The sequence below is a fragment of the Aulonocara stuartgranti genome (assembly GCF_965226115.1).
Source record: "Aulonocara stuartgranti genome assembly, chromosome: 12".
NCBI lineage: Eukaryota > Metazoa > Chordata > Actinopteri > Cichliformes > Cichlidae > Aulonocara > Aulonocara stuartgranti.
In genome coordinates, this window is record NC_138948.1 from 31653108 (window position 1) to 31670482 (window position 17375).

The 17375-nt window shown below is 39.2% G+C and overlaps 1 protein-coding gene across 1 annotated transcript; it reads left to right on the plus strand.

Moving 5' to 3' along the window:
• The first annotated feature begins 2635 nt into the window (after positions 1-2635).
• On the plus strand, positions 2636-15110 carry sfrp1a (secreted frizzled-related protein 1a). The gene is made up of 3 exons (XM_082555144.1): positions 2636-3348; positions 6252-6332; positions 13535-15110. Exons 1-3 carry the CDS (start codon positions 2844-2846, stop codon positions 13858-13860), a joined length of 912 nt encoding a protein of 303 aa, XP_082411270.1. The 5' UTR covers positions 2636-2843; the 3' UTR covers positions 13861-15110.
• Positions 15111-17375: the final 2265 nt, after the last annotated feature.

Consider the following 17375-nt stretch of genomic DNA (forward strand, 5'->3'; position numbering starts at 1 on the left):
TGACAAAAAGCAGGTGTGCTTGTTTCTCCAAACCTTGACAGTGTTATAATGAAGCTTTTTTTTTTTCAGCGTCCGTCATGCACCTCATCAGCGCACGGCTGACGTCGTGTTCTGGAGCAGATCCAGTGTTTAGCCAGGGCTCGCTGGTGACAGATGACTCTAAATGAACATATATGTTCATTCTGCCAGGGCCAAAAATGCCCTTTCAAGGCAATACATGCACATTCACCCCCAGATGCAGACTGTGGCTTTAAACCCTGGTGAATATAGATGGATTGGTGGTCTTTAAGAAACTCTGTTCTCCTGCAGGCCTATAAGTCCAAATATTTAGTCTTTCTTGTGTAAGTCACACGCTGTTAAAGCACCAGAGCCTAATGGGCCAAAATGCTCTTGTTTGTAGGACCTTTTTTTTTTAGTATCCATTTCTCTGCTCTGTTCTCAAATGGAAAGTCACTGTAGACCTCTCCTCTTGCAGCCTTTCTTTTGTCTCGCTCAGTTTTGTTGGCTTGCTGCTGTGCTGACGGTAGTTTTTAGCAGGCCCGTCACGCTGGATGGGAGGCTTCCCCATGCATTTGAGCAAAGCCAGGTCTCGTCTGGAGAAGAAAAAGAAAACAAGCCTCCTGTCTCCAAAATTTGGAATTTGCTTTAGCAACCACCTATGCACAAACTGTTGTTGGATGCCATCAGCCCATAAAGCAGTCTGTACAGCATCGCCTCAAACACAGCCCTGCTTGTTAAACCTTCACCATTAATTTAAAATGTTAACTGAGGTGTCATCTTTAAAGTGCTTCAGAGAATCACTTGGCCTTCTTTTGAGCACACATCACCACTCTGGCATGCAGATTGCAGCACAGAGGTCTGAGTTAATGGATAATTTAACTCATGAGCAATCTGAAGTTGGATTATTTCTGATTTGATTATAACTCTGAGATGATTTACAGTTTTCTTTCAACATCTTTATTTTTCATTTCAGCTTTTGCACCCAGTAAATCGTGTTTTTTCTTTAAAGTGGTACCATCTGTCACTGTCCATCCATCCTGCACATGATGTACTAAACATTCTGCGTGCTGTTGCAGAACATTTTCTCTTGGCCTCAGTTCAATGAGAGGAAAATGTCTAGGTGAGCGGCGTCTCTTGCAGCAGAGACAGCTGTAAAACACATTTATTCTATAAGTTCAACTAGGCCGTTCCTCTCAAAGGCCTCTGTTTGCTATGTGCACACTTAAAATCAAATTAAATCCTCTGTTTTCTTTTTCCTCTTGCTCTACAAGGGCTGTTAACATCACAATGGAATGTAAATTGACCTCCATTTAAATAGAGGGATTTCACACCTTTGCCCTTATCATTGGATATGGGCAGGCTGGGAGGAGGGAGGAGATGGACACTTGGGGCTCAGCAAATTGACTTTAGCCTCAAGTGTTAAACTGAGCTGGATAAGGAAAGTGTTCCCCAGCAGGTTGCAAGTACAACAAGCACAAACAGAGCAGTATTAAATCATCAGCTCCCCATTTGATAAGTTAATGTACCCAAGAACTCCCAGAGGCAGCTTATCGGGTATTTTCCTTCAGAACCTTTCTCCTGCAGAGATAATTATTATGAATGAAAACACTATTTCCTGTCTTTACTTGGGAGGCTTCTTATCCTCTGTGTCTCGGCGTGTTCCCTGCAGGACATTTTAGAAGCAGTGGAATTAAAAGAAAACCTCTAAATAAGTGTTATTATTATCATTATTATTACTCACTAAGTCTTGGCTCAGACTCTTAAATTCAAAATCCTCAAAGAAACTTCAACCTTCAAGGAAATAAAGTGATATAAAGTAAGAATAAAGTGATATAAAGTAATAATAATAATAATGTTATTTTTTACTGAGTTTTTTGCTGAGTTTTTGCTGAGTCAAAGATGACACCCAAAACTGTCATGTTTCTTCAATAAAGTTATAAAAGTCGATTTTTTTTTATTTGTCTATCATATTTTCTGAACCAAATAATGTGTGCATCAGGCAGGCATTACAGTGGATATGCTTTAGGAGATGATCTGGGTTTGTGCTCCATTATATGGAAGAACATAAATTGCCAAAAGAATAAATGAGTTAAAAAGAATACAACAATGAATACGTAAATATGTACAGGTGTAAAAATGAAAGGAAAATAACAATAGATGAAAATAAAAGAAAGGAAATGCATTTGGAGTTGTTTCTGCGTTTAGGCTGTTTCAGGCCTCCGTACAGTAACAGCTGATGGCAACAAGCTTATAGAGCTGCTTTATTTAATATGAATGAAATCAGGATTTCCTCACATTCGGGGATGCGAGGGGCTCGTGTTGTTCCCTGCACCACGTTCTTGTTACAGGCATAAAACAAACCCAGTGTCACACTTTAAAGCTGTGCAACTTCTAATCGAGCTTATTCCTACACCCCAGTCAGTCTGAAAGTATTCCCAGTTTATGCGCACATATCCAAATATATTTATTATTATTATTACTTTATATCGACAAATGAAGCGCAAAGGGAACGCTGGGGAGTCTCCCGGAGAGTTTTTACACACGCGGTCATTAAGCGCTTTGACTGACAGCCGAGTGCCAAAAGGCGCAGACGCGCTCCGATTGGTCAGAGCGCACTTTACAACCCCCTCTTGTTTCCGAGCACCGCACAGTCTCAGCGCATTACCTCCCCAAACTCTCGCAGGAGCCGCACGCAGCCCAGCAGCGGGACTACAGCCAGAGGAGATAGTGGACTTATTGCAGAGCGCCTTTCTCCTGCGTCGCTGTCGCTGTGCGTTTCTTCATGAACTGAGTGTTGCCTGGCACTCCGGTTAGCAATCATTCAGTGGCTGCAAAGACACATCATGAGCTCTACTTGTGAGTGCTTCTGCAGGATGTTCCGGCTGCTGGTGACGGTGGCACTCCTGTCAGGGTGCAGGGCGTCAGAGTACGAGTACTTGCCCTGGAATACGCCCGTCTACGGCAAGTCGCCCCAGTGCGTGGACATTCCGGACGACCTGCGGCTCTGTCACAACGTGGGCTACAACCGGATGATGCTGCCCAACCTGCTGGAGCACGAGACCATGGCCGAGGTGAAGCAGCAGGCCAGCAGCTGGGTGCCTCTGGTGCACAAGAACTGCCACCCGGACACGCAGGTCTTCCTGTGCTCGCTCTTTGCTCCCGTGTGCCTGGAGCGGCCGATCTACCCGTGCCGCTGGATGTGCGAGGCCGTGAGGGACGGCTGCGCCCCCATCATGGAGGCCTTCGGCTTCCCCTGGCCGGAGATGCTCACCTGTGACAAGTTTCCCGAAGGTGAAGTGTGCATTGCCATGACGACACCCAACGCCACGGAGGTTACAAAACCCACAGGTAACTCACCTAACAGCAACTTCAAAAGGTCAAACACACACACACACTGTATATTTGTGAATAAATGTTTGACAAGGAAATATGCAAATTAATAGCTGAATATTTCCTGGGCATAAACCTGCCATTTAAAAGGTTTATTAACATGTTGTCTATATGATGTATTTATTTATTTATTTATTTATTTATTTATTTATTTATTTTTGTTAAATAAACAAACTTTCTCAAGGTGAAATTTAAATGTAGAAATTTGAAGTCAAACTTCAATATAAAGTTGAAAACCTTTTAAGAGAATTATACTTTTTATATATATATTTATATATTCTGTATAAATAATATATTACCCCTGCAACCCTGATAAGGAAAAGCGGAAGAGGACGGATGTTTAAATAAAGAGTTCAGGTGAGGGGTTTATATTAAAAAATTTTAAAGGCATTCCCTTAAAATCCCAGTGAAAGAAAACAATCTTCAAGTTGTCTCATAAGGAAGAAGTTGAAAACGAGATATTTTGCAGTGTAGCTTGATGAATAAATATTCATTCTTTGAATCAGTTCCAATTTCTTAATATAGTATTAACTACCTAACCCTGACTAACTTGCTCACTTAGAAAACAAACAGCCAGCACTTTTGCCACCGTGTAAAAGACGACACCCGTGCAGTTAAATGGGCATGCAACTGTTGTTTCAGGGGTGAAAAGTGTGTTTGCAGATGCAAATCCGAGCACAAACAAAGCAAATGCGACCTTTTGGGGGAGCAAATTCAGCCATGAAAACCTGGATTTGATCCTGTTTTAACACCCACCACCCCTCATGTTTTTTAAAGAAAGTCTATCACGTTTACGTTTTCCTTTCACTCTATAATCCCCTGGCTTTAATGTGCAGGTGAAGTTGCTTGCTATTGACAACGAGTGATGTTGTAATATTGCAAAAGCTCAAACAGATGTTAGTCATTTATTTCAAGGTGTTCGCTGAGCTGGAGGACAATGCTGGGAGGAAGTCAAGCAGCAAAAAAACAAAGAATAAAAAGGTTGGAGGAAAAAAATGTGAATACCTTAATATATTTAAGCCCTGTGCTCTGGCAAATGTTGTGCATCTGATGAAAAGATGGAGATCTGGAAAATCGGCGTCCAAGTTGACGTCGGGAGGGCGGTTTGTAAACAGAGCTTCCAAGGACATTCTTTTACCCCTATCATCTATCACTAATGGGTGCTTTGGTGCAGATTCCCCAAGACGCTGCATCAGCAAATGGGGTTGTAGAGGGCAATAGCATTAGTCCAGCAAAACTGTCTTCCAGCACTAACCTCTGCAAGCCAAGTTGAGAAATGCCAGAGAAGCCCATAAAAATCGCAGAAAATAACAATTCTCTGGATGATAAAGCTGAGAGCAAGGCTGCAGTGCCAGGTTCTCTATCGGTTGCTCAGGCGAGGTGAGGTGTACGCCGAGGGGTGGGGGTGGAGGGACTACAACTGCCTCATTCACTTGAACCATAAAGTTAAAGGGGTGGGGCCTCTACTTATATTTCAATCTAAAGCCCCTTACTGAACATGTTGGCCATAAATGGAGGGACTGTGGATCTTCCTGCGATAACACAGAGCTCACTGTATCTTTGGGGGAGAAGGGACGTGTTTGTGAGTGTGTGTTTTGTCGGGGGGGGGGGGGGGGGGTTGTTGCTGACTGACATAGTGGTATGGATGGAGGCCTGTTTTTCTGAAAAAGACTCCTTTTTCAAGGTAAGACGAAGGGACCACACAGAGCTCCATGCTCTCCAGACTTCACCTGTTATCATTTGTCAGCACTGGGGTTAAATAAAGCCAGCCTGTTCCCACAGGTCGGCTGAAGCTCGGCTACTCAGAGTTTTGTTTTCTGGAGAGTCTCTCAGTATCTGATCTTCAGGGTGATAAACATTAACAGAGGCAAGCTAATCTCCTCAGCTGTTAATGATTGTTAATAGAGGCCAGCTAACAGTGCTTGAATACTGCAGCATAGGGACCCGTGATAAGTGATTTAAAGATGAACCAGGCGCTCAGAGGCAAAGGGACCCAGTGACTCTGTAAACATTGTCTGTTTTCACAAGCTCTTCACACCCGAGCGATGCTTTCACAAGCATTCGTTAAACACATGTAAATGGACAACTGGAAGAGAGTAGAGTGCTGTTACCTTCCCCTTTGGTTGATCGATCCAGGCCCACAGTGGGACACCGCAGTGTAGTCAGGGTTAATGTTGCAAGGACGCTGCGATCGCAATGCAGGTCCAAGTTTGTTTGGAAGGTCGGCTCAGCTGTTTGGCATGAAACGATCGTTTGTGGTATTCAAAAGAATTGAAAAATTGTGTCAGTAAAAAGTTTGCAGATATGCCTCAACTGAGTTACTTTTTAGCAAAAACACTTTTTGGCTCTTTTGGGATTTTTGTCTTTGAGCTGGCTATTATACACCTCTACACCATTTTTAAACTCTGGAATCTCAGAACATTCTTTTAAGGTTGAATTGAATATCTTTACCATTTATTCCTTCCATATTTCTAATACTTTTTTAAAGGTGTATAGATGAGTGTTGAGCAGATGCATTTTGAAAACTGCCTTAGTGTAGCAAAAAGTAAAGAAGAGCGGCTCTTAGTTACAGCTGGCTATAAAAGCTTAAGGCATTCCTCACTGACATCAGGTCATCAGAGTGTACGAAACCCAAGGGAGTAGGTGACTGACTACTGACAGTAAACAGGATCTGTGCATCCTCAGAGATGTTAAGATGCGTAGAAGTCTGCAGGATAACTGACTGAAGTTGAATATGAGCACTCCTGACCTGGTCACCAAACGGGCAACATAAATTCCATTTGACATTTTGTCTTCTATTTGCACCGATTTCTTGTCCAATTGTTTCTTTGTTTTTTTTGTGTGTGTGTTTTCATCCACAGGTTACTCTCCCATCTGCCCTCCATGTGACAACGAAATGAAAACAGACACCATTCTTGAGCACATGTGTGCCAGCGAGTTTGGTAAGCGGCGTCCCAACACCCACAAAACACAGACAGTTGGATGCACTGCATAAAATCAAAAGAACTCTTTACTGTATTTCCCATCTTCAAAGTTCATAAAGTTTTATAAAGTGTGCAACTTTTATTTTTCCCCCCATAGTACACTGTGTCCTGGCGGTACTTGGTCATATTTGGCAGTTCAATTTAATGTGACGTTTTATCTCTTGGTTAGATATACTATCCCTGTCTGGTCTGGTGGACCATGATGTTCTGTGACTAATGAATTGGGGTCATTGAAGTCTTTAAGTGGCAGATCTTTGCAGTTGTAAACTGGGATGTTTGTTCTGTTGTCTGGGCTGACTGATGTTACAGATTACCTTCTTCATATCCTAAATGGAAAAAAAAGTTAATGATAAACCATCTCCAAAAACAATTCTTAAATGCTAATACCATTTCTTCATGGAAAAAGATAAGAATTTGTTTCTCATTGTGTTGACATTGGGTGTTTGACTTGTGTTAATATTCTGCAACTGTTATCTTGTAATATAAAGAGCCGAGGTAGCTGTTCTAGTGAACTGGTTCTATGGTAATAAAATCTAACTGAGCTGGAAGGTCTTTGAGTGAAATAGTTCATACATCTAAGCTAATATAGGCTAATAAATATTCTATTTAATACGTGGTATCACTTTCAACAAGAAATTTCCACTCAGAAGCACAACTAATATCCTGGTTAGCATTCAAGAGTGATAGGTGTTCTGAAAACTTGCTCTCCAACATTTGTCTGTTTGTTTGTTTTGTTTTTTTTAATAGAATTTTAGCGTTCTATTCATCTATAGCTTTTTCTCAAACTGTTATTTTAAATCTACAAATGGTCAACTGGAAGGGTAGGCTAACAAGAACCATTAGCAAGCTTAATTGCTGTAGTTGTAAAACTCCAGTGCACAGGCCACAACTTAATACAATGCAGGAAACCCTGCTGGGTTATTGTTGGAGAATTGCAACACAGAATTATTGGGTAAATGAGAATTAACACACGTAATTATTTGCTACATGCAAGGCATTGGATTTTATTCAGATGTTAAAAAAAATGCTCGTGTTTACTTTAGTGTTAGCTTTATGGATTTAAAATTTTTAGTTCAGGTTGTTAGGTGATTTCCCAAATACAAACCTGTTTCCAACAAAAATGGGACGCTCCTTAAATGTCATTCCTAGTAGTGCATGGGTTTTTTATGTTTTTTTCCATAAACATGAAGTGAGTAGAAGCCTGATTGGTATCACTGTTTTTGGTCAGAATAAGATCTGAGTGAAAACAGAATGCAGAGAATTACTAGCTAGTTTCAACTTGCATTTATGGACACAGTGACGGACTGTGTTTCCTTACAAAGGTTTTCAGAAATGAGCCTGTGTGGTGATTTCTGCCAGAGAACTTGCTGTTTTAAATGCATTGCTTCTCGAGGATCTAAAATTCACGGCTATTCTCAACTGAATGGCTGACGAATAGCTCAACTGCCAATTTTTGGCCTTGTTTATTGGGATTCTTCTAGATACTTTTAATCTTTCAATCATATTGCATACCAAAGATATGAAATCTCCAAATGTTTCACAATGTTAGGTTGAGAAAATTTTAAATTGTGGAGCTATTTTTCCCATGAATCTAATCTTTTAAGGGAGAAGTACTCTCCGTCTTCCCATCTGAATTTCAAGAAACCCATTCTGGGATGTTCTTTCTTACGCCAACTGAATCTAGTATTGACAGTTAAGTCAGTGTCTCATGTTCCACCTTGAGGGTTCTTTGCCATTACACAACTTTTCCAGTCTTTCGTTGACCTTTTCTCAACTTTGTAAAACATGTTTCCTGCTGAAAGACAACACAATTTCTTATTTTCTGCAGTTAATATGTCAACTTTTTACTTTAAGAGTAGTTGTAAGATCAAAAGCTTGGTGATGATCAGAAGATCAGTTTTAGAAGGATGTTGTTCATTTTGAAAGGCCATTCTTCAGCTCTGCAGTCATGTTCTGAGGTCGTACCAGAAATGTTCTTTTGGAACATTATCAAATCTAAAGACATATTCTGAAGGGGATTTGGAAGTGGGTTTTGAACACGTCAGAGCCTATTTGGAAATATTAAGAGATGGCTCAGAATCTGCTGCAGCCAGCTTCACACATTCTTTTCATTAGAGGATCCTCAGTCCAACTTGAATGGAAAACAACATTAAAAAAAAAAAACAGGAAGGAAGGACGATCTTAAGCTGATGAGGGCACTTGTTTTAATTGTGGAAATTTGGAGGTCTTACATGAGGAATCCAGTATAAACCATATGTACTTAAAAAAAGGAAATTGAAAGCTTTGAGTTCAATTAATAACACAAACACAGATTGAACTGCAGACATGAGAACGTTCAGAAATAATACACACATGATGCACACAAGATGCAAGTTGTTCTACTTTCATCTTTTATTCACCAAAGCTTGTGGCAGCACGAATTCCAGGTGCCAGGCTAAGCAAACATAGACTGGACGCACATTGAAAACACACATTCTTCCAGTTCTCAAGAAAAAGTTTAAAGTTACATTTGTTTAACAAATTGCATCGGTGTTTATGCTGCGGTGATGAGACTTGCCCCTTTGAGTCTGCGTCCCGGTTTGCCAAGGGAGCGGGCTGCATTATTGGCTTGTTTCATCTTGGATGAAGACAGATGTTGTTTTGCTTGCTTGTCATAAGTCACCTAACCAGCTGACATATGAGGATACACAGACAGATTTAGTGTCAGGCTGAGGATGAGACCTTGTTGCTTGTGTTGACCCTGCGAGGGAGGGACATAGTCTGGAATGCAACAAACTTCTCTATTGCTTCAGTATGGCTCGATTGTGGCGGGTAAACGACTAATGCGTAGCCTGACACGACACAGCGCTGCAGCTTGCCAAAGATTTGTTTGTTAATTTTTTTTTTCAGCAGACCGACGGAATTCAGTTTTGGTCTGGAGAGAAATGCTATAAATACATCCAACAGCAGCTAAACAGCAGAAGCTAAACATGAGTTAATGCCTTGTCTTGAGCAAAAAGGAAAATGTGCAGATGGAAATATCCCACGCTTTAATCATTATGTGTTTTATCCCACAAGGTCATCCCGATATCTTTCTTGAGTTCCAAAAAAAATATTTGGACAGTAAACTTTAACAAGGCAGCATCTTAAATCCAAGCCTGTTTTGTTTGGAGAAGACTGCAAAAATAGATGTGATGGATTTCTTTGCTTTTCTCAGTGGAACACAGGGATGGAAAACCATAGAGGGGCTTGAGGGATGAACCAGAGACTGAAGCCTTTGTTAATCTGCGTGGACCAATCATGTGTTCATTAAAAAAAAAAAAAAACTCAACCTAGCAGTGAATTAGAATTTTTGTCCATCTCATTTACTTGAAGCTGCAAAATGAAAGATGCCAAAAATAGTGTCTATCATGCATTGCACTGCAGTGCTTCCCAGCATTTAAATTGAGCATGTTTGATTTTTCCATGTGGTTTGATAAAAGTGGAGAATTCTGTGGTGAAACTTTTGACTTGTGTCCCCTGGATGTGGAGTTTTTCTGGCACAGGAGGAAGGATGGCTGTAAGTTGTGTGTTGTTGAGCTAATGCATCAGAGTTAGAAGAACGAGTAACAGGTTTCCCTGGTGAGGACAAATATCGCTTATTTCCCTGAAATCCTCATGATTAATATAGCTGTTGGGCATGTATTTATGCACACACGTCCTATTTGCCGCACTCAGCTGTAAATGATTTCAAACATCATCACAACATCAGCTTTTTCTTCCCACTGCAATTTTTCTCCGTGCTTAAGGTTTTATGGTACCTCATTGTCCCAAAACCTCCAGAAGCCCTTCAATTAAATCTCCTCGGCTTCCAACTGTTCACTTTGTCCTTTTCCGAATTGCTCCCTCCCTTTGCTGATGTGATAAACAACAGGGCATTCCTGTGCTGGATGACTGTTCAGTCTAGCTTGGACCACTTGCCATTATTGTGAATGAGGAGCACTGCTCGCCCTCCTGCTGGGTTTATGACACGTTGGGCACTTAAGGATCCCATTAATACATCTGACCCAGCAGAGGTAATCGAGTCAGGTTTCAGAGACAACATCACAAAAAGAAATCTTACAATAGAAGTCATTTTATTTTAGTGTGCTGGCATGCGTAAAAGCATCCAAATCACTGACAGTATATCTTCCTTTTAACTTTTGTACTGTAACAAAGGTGCAGCATGCACATATATTTGATTCCACTGAAGACGTTCCCATTTTATTTAAAGAATCGTCTATTTTTGACTCCTAAAAATGAAAACCCTTGTTATAAGCTGCATATATGTACTAGTTCTGACCTTTTGGGGGTTTTTTTACACTGTAAAACTGGTGGGTTAATACCTTGACACTGGAGTAGGAAAATAATTAGTGACAGTAACTTTAATCTCTTAACATCCAACTAATTGACAGTGGACTTTTACCCAAAAGTCTTACTCAAATAAATATCTTGTCACAGGAAAACTGTAAGGCCCAAATGCCTCTAAGAGCATTGTTTGATCTTCTGATCCAGGAAGGGCTTCTGAAAACACGGTCACGTCAGTGTGAACATATTCATAGCTGTTTTACAGTTAATATGCTAATGTTATAGGTTATGACATAAGAATTAAGTGGGCAGATTTGAGAAATGCTTTCTCACAGAAAGGCTATCTTCTCTTTTCTTTTCTTTCTTTTGCTCACTGTATAAGATGAATTTATTTTTTTGTTTGGTAACTTTAAAAATTGAAAATATTTTAAAAACTAATGTAGGAAGAAACACAAACAAGGGCAGTTTCACTGACCATGAGAAAAGAAACACTGTTGTCAGTTATTTGATCATTTGAACGTCTTATTGTATTCTGCTGCTGAAGAGATTAAGCCCTCAAACAACGCGAGGTGCAAAGAAAGTTCAGGGCGTTAAAGGATTATCGAGGTTGGAGGATTTATCAAGATGAAGTCCTTTCAGTGGTGGGCCAGACCTTTTCTTTTATTACACACTAATTATGACCGCTGCATTTTGACTTCTCTGAACACTAAGCCCCCTCACAGAGACTGTTTGACGGGGGATAAGTCTTAATCCGTACCATGTGCACTGTTAATACAGGGGGAGGCTCTTTATTTATTTATTTTTCAACACTTTAATTAGCAATTAGCAATACGAGTGCAACTGGAGAGCAAGGATCCAGTACAGGTTTTTCTGTCTACTATAATTCTGTTAAAAAAGCAAGTGATCTGGTGTTTAAAATCGTGGAGAAAATTAGATTGAAGCCTAAGTTTGTTCTCTTCTTACTGGAGTGGGGAAATGCTTGGTCAGGCTGTTCCGCTACTGAAGGTCACAAGGCTTTATTCCCAGCTTGATCGTGATTTATCCTGACACAAATGTCAGTTAAGTCAGACATAATGCACCTAGATATACTATATGACAAGTCATAATGTGTGTGTGTGTGTGTGTGTGTGTGGGGGGGGGGGGGGGGGGGGGGGGGTAATGGACATTTGGACCACCAAAGTCCAACTCGTGCTCTGTTTCAGAGGAAACTTAGAGATTAGAAGGTTAAATAGAGTTTAGTGAAAGATCAGGGGTATTTTGGTCTGAAAAACATACTTGGACTTAAATGAAGGTGAAAAAAAATTATATTGCATTGCTAATTGTGATAAAGATATATGCTTTGTCTATATTTACACCTTAACCTCGTAACATCCGCCAGGTCACTAGTGATGTGTTTGTGATGCGCAGGTAAGAGGCTGGATTTTAAGGGAACATTTAGTTTCTGAAACATTGGTTGTTCACCATGTGGCTAAAATATAGCCTAACCCTAACCCTATGTGGTTCACTATTGACAAGCTGGAAGCCCAGCGCAGTATTCCTGAGAATTTATTTGTGCTTTGTTTGTTTGTTTGTTATGTCGTGAAAAGCAGAAAAATTAAGTGGCTTTGTCCATAATTGGATTTGGTCTTTGAACATCAGAAGTCACTGAAAAAACATACCGCATTATTTATTAGTATTAGGCTAAACCCCAGAATTAAGAGGATCATGGATAAGTTCTTTTGCATGAACAGGATTTGCAACAATGCACTGTTTGTGGGAAAATGAGTTTCAGTCTATGTTAATTAAATTACTTATGTATTATTAATAAACGGTGATCCAATTTTTAATCAAACATGAGTAAACAGCAAATTGTATAAGGCGGTATCTTGGCTAGCTATTCGTCATTAATCCATGTTATTGTGCAATACTGTTGACCTGAGCCACCAATAGTATTAAGATTATGAATGTACTTTGATTGTGTATGCATTCTGAAATAAAACACACATTTTTGTGCTTTAGCAGTCGTGCGCTTCACACGACTTTTTAACCTCATTCTTACTGATTATTCCCATTATTAGACTTACTGCCACACTGTTCAATAGTTGATTTGAATAATGGGCCCATGATGTACATAGACCACTTTTACTTAGCAAGTATGTTATAAGTGCTACTACTAAAATAAACATTGCTACTTTGGCAATGTTAAGAGTGTGGTAATGTACTTCATATTGTATTAAGTATGGCAGCGATTGAGACTATAACTGATTCAACAAGAGTTTTTTATTAATGTCAAATAAAAAGTATTTTCCCATATACTTCTATACAACAGGAAGTCATGTTTTGCAAATTGAAAATGCAAGTTTAAAGCACCAAAAACATTCTCTTAAAGTTTAATATTACACTCATTCTATCATTGTACTGTAAAGAGTACAATGATATATTTTTTTATGGGTTTGATTCCTTGAATTTTAATGGTTCTCATTTGGAAAAATTAGTTGTGTATATGAGGTAAAAATGATTAAGAATCATCTGTAAAGGATGGGGAACCATAGTGGCATGTTTCCTTATATCTGTTCTATTATATCTATATCTATTATTGTGTTATTGTTTTATTTATATTTTGATATTGCTAGGGATGATGCAATGATCGGGGACCATTCTTAATTTCGTTGTTCTCATGAGATTGACAATAAAGTTTCTGATTCTGATTCTGATCACGGGAGACTGACCTGCCTAATATCCTTCATGATGATTAATTTTACTAGTGCACTACACTACCAGGAGCTGTCAGACGCAGCACTGTACAACACGTTGAGTTCAAAATGACATTCACATTTTAGAGTAAACTCATCTTTCTGTTGTTCCTCCGCCCACAGCTTTCAAGGCCAAGATCAAGGAGGTAAAGCGAGAAAACACGGACCGTAAGGTGATCCTGCAGAAGAAGAAGAAGATGTTGAAACCGGGAAACCTGAAGAAGAAGGACACAAAGAAGTTAGTGTTGTACTTGAAGAATGGTGCTGACTGCCCCTGCCAGCAGCTGGACAACTTGGGAAACCAGTATCTAATCATGGGCCGCAAGGTTGATAAGCAGTACCTCCTCACAGGCATCCACAAGTGGAACAAGTCCAGCAGAGAGTTCAAAAATGCCATCAAGAAAATGAAGACCTACAAATGTCCCGTATTTGAGAATGTTTTCAAATAATGTGACCTACCCCTTCATCACTGGTTGCATCTCATCATACATATGAACTTGCACAAGCATTCACAAACTTTCTGTTGTTCTCTTAATATATCTTTGTCTTTGTACATTTGCAGATAGCCGATACTGTGGACTGTCTGTCGTGTTATGTTGAAGATGTGACGACAGGGTTGGGTTTTCTTTTTTTCCCCGCTTCAACTTAAAAGGACATTGTAGTAAAAGCCCTACCTTGCTGAAATCATTTCCAGTATATAGATACTTCATTCACATGCTTTCTCAAAAGGTCTGTGGATTTGTTGTGTATTTTGGGAAAATATACATACTTCTTTTTTTTTTTGCTAGCAATTAGAGGAGATGTCTAACACCACTTTCCAAGAATGTGTTTTTGTGTGTGTAAATTTGAAGCTAAAGCCAGTAAACTGTTAGCTTACCCTTTTTTTCTGAAAAAGGAAGAAGAAAAAGTGTTAGCTCAGCAAGAAGGAAACTGCTAGCTTGTCTCTGTCTAAACCTTTTAATAAAAGAAAGCATAAACTGTCATTTTACATTGAGTTTTCTGTGTATTACAAATAAAATGTATTATTTTAAACAGGGGTAGAGTCAAGCTAGCTGTTCCCTTTTACTTTAAGGCTTTGTATTAATGTAGGCTAACAATCTGCTGGCTAACTGTTATAAATACATCCAACAGCCTTTTATAAAATGGCTCTTTCTGATCATAAAGAAACTCTTAAAATCAGTGTATTTTAAACTTTAAAAGCCAATAAAGGTTTGTTGTAGAATATCTTATTGACAGAAGTCTGAATATGCTGCCATGATTATTCTGTCTAACTGAAGACTGCACTATCAGCAGTTATGAACATTTCTCTGAAGCTCATTCATTTCATCATTAAACATTGTTGTTTGAAATCCATAAGAGAAGCATTAACACCAATCACAGAGTAATTTGTAAGCCTGGGTGGCAGATTACTTGATTTTGCCTTTTTTAAATATTTCTTTTTATGTTGGTATACGTTTAGTCTGCAGTATTCATTATTCTTTGGTCATGGAATACGCCTTGTAGTCGTACAGTTTTGCAAAACTTATCAAAGAGCAAGTATTGGCAATTCTGTTTTTCTCGTTTGTTCTGCTCATGTTTCATTTTCAGCACTCTATTATTGCAAATTGGAATGTCAGCAGTACATTGTTGCCTATTACATGTACATACAAATTTTACATAAATGTATAAAAAAAAAAAAAAACTAAATGTGTTGCCGAGATTATTTTCTTGATTGTTTTTTGTCATTCATTTTCTTTCTGGTGGTTGGACCAAAACTTGGTTCAGTAAAATATCTTTAAAATTGAAATTCTTGGTTTCACGTTGTTACTAAAATATGAATACTGACATTCCTCCAGTGTTATCATCCAGTGAAAGATTTAGGTTAAATTTGTTTAAAATTTGAGTCTCTCAAGAAACAGATTATTTAAATCGCATTGCCACCCCAGCCAAGTTGGCTAAGTAGTTATTAAGTGAAATTAACAGGTAACCTTTTTGTATTTTCAGATAGATTTTCTTTCTTCTTACAGAAAAGTTGCTGTCTATCATGCAAACTAGAGGTGACTAAGGCAATCTGCTAGTGACAAAAGCAATCACAAAAAGGGCTAAGATGAAGCACCTTTTTTGTAACTATTTCACCTAGCAACAACCAGCAGCCAGTTGGGAAATACAGTTTTTTTTTTTCAAAATGACCAGAAGCTGTATTATATCTAACATGTCAGCCAACTCACAAGCAATGTGCACATGACATCATGCACAGCGTCTATAGTGAATTTGTTAAGTGAGTTACAATCGTAAAAAAAAAGAGAGCATATGAAAGACTGGCAGTGGAGACAGCAGAGCCGTATTTGCTATCGAATGAAATTTCACGGACTCAAAGATGTTGTAATTCTTGCTTAAAGCACCTCTTTCATGGAACGTATGTGTAAAATTACTGTGTTACAGCCTTCTAGTTTCAGTTATTTAGGTAATCCAATTATGATACAGTAACTGATGAGTAACGAACCTGCTGGGGCAAAGTAGACAGTCTTGTTTTTGTCCCCAGTGACAGCTTCATACATTGCAAAATGCTTTTATATAATACCAAATAGAACACTGTCAGTCATACCACTAAGTGAAGTGTAAATAAATATAACCAAAGTCTGAGTGAAAATCTAAAATATTGGGAAAAAAATTACTTTCTCAAAGCTACATCTTTACTACATGTAAACACTTGTTGTTTTTAAAACTTTCTTTCAGATACACAACAGTCTCATATCTTTATGTAAGATGTTATTTTGCTCTTTGTACACGATGTGTGACACTGCCAGAACAACTGGCTTCTGCCTTGACATGTCAAACAGGGCCGTGTCAATCTAACATTTGCATGCTTTAAGGAAAGATAAAGCATTGCGTTGCCAGATCTCCATGCCAGAGGATCTCTGACGCATGCATGTTTTTACTCCCACCACTTCTCCAGTGATGTTAAACTCTTGTCTGGGTGGCTTTGAATCCAGGTTTATTGTGGTTTCATGGGCTGTTGGTGCGTTGGTATGTTGCGTGTAAATGCCAGTCCCGAGTTATGCATCATTAAAAGCTCATGTTGATGGTGAACTGTAATGCTTTCTTAACCAAAGGGCAGCACTGTCTAATCAAGTGTCTGTAGTTGAACAGCTATGACTTTCTAATGCAAGAGTCACAGAAGCTGCCCCCAAGATAAGCAGTAGATCTCAGCAGCCCATTGATAAATATTTTAATATAAATGCTTTTCAGAATTGAAATTCATCGTGTCAGTACAACATGTATAAACTGCAAAACATGAAACCATTCTGTTAATAAAAACGCTTGTTAAAAACAAGGCGGTATCAAACAGACCAGTGTCTTGCCCATCTGGTTTCAGCAATGGCTTTGGTAGTGGAAAATATATCTCAGATGTTGACTTTGCTTTCTAATCATCACTTCAGCTGCCTTCAAAAGAGCGCCAGAAAACTAGGGGCCAAAATGCAGCTTTGTCCTATTAAGAGATGATCTGCAAAAAATATCCTGTTGGATTCATCCTTTTACTGAAAACCTCAAATTGACAAAGCTGATGAAGTATTATTTTGATTTGTTCCACGTCACAGTCAGGCACTGTATTTATTTATCCCTCCAGTATTAATACCGCACACTTGATTTCAGTCACCAAGTTGACAGCTGGATTGAGAGCTTAGGGTTAGACACTGTGTGCATCAGATCTTGTGAAATACCTTGGCAAATTTGGTTTGGGCTTAATTATATAACGTTCTTTCACAACAGCAGAACCCCAGGTATCAGATGATCCTTTATGATCAAGCATTTGGCAACCGTGGGAAGGAAGAACTCCTCTTTAACAAGAAAAAGAACCATGTGCCTTCACCAGTTGGGTGGAGGGTGGGGTGGGGGGCTATATTCTTGTTGTGTAAATAGTTTGCTTTTAATTTCCACTGCACATTGGGAAAACATTTTGTGTGATTTCCAACTATAGAAAAAT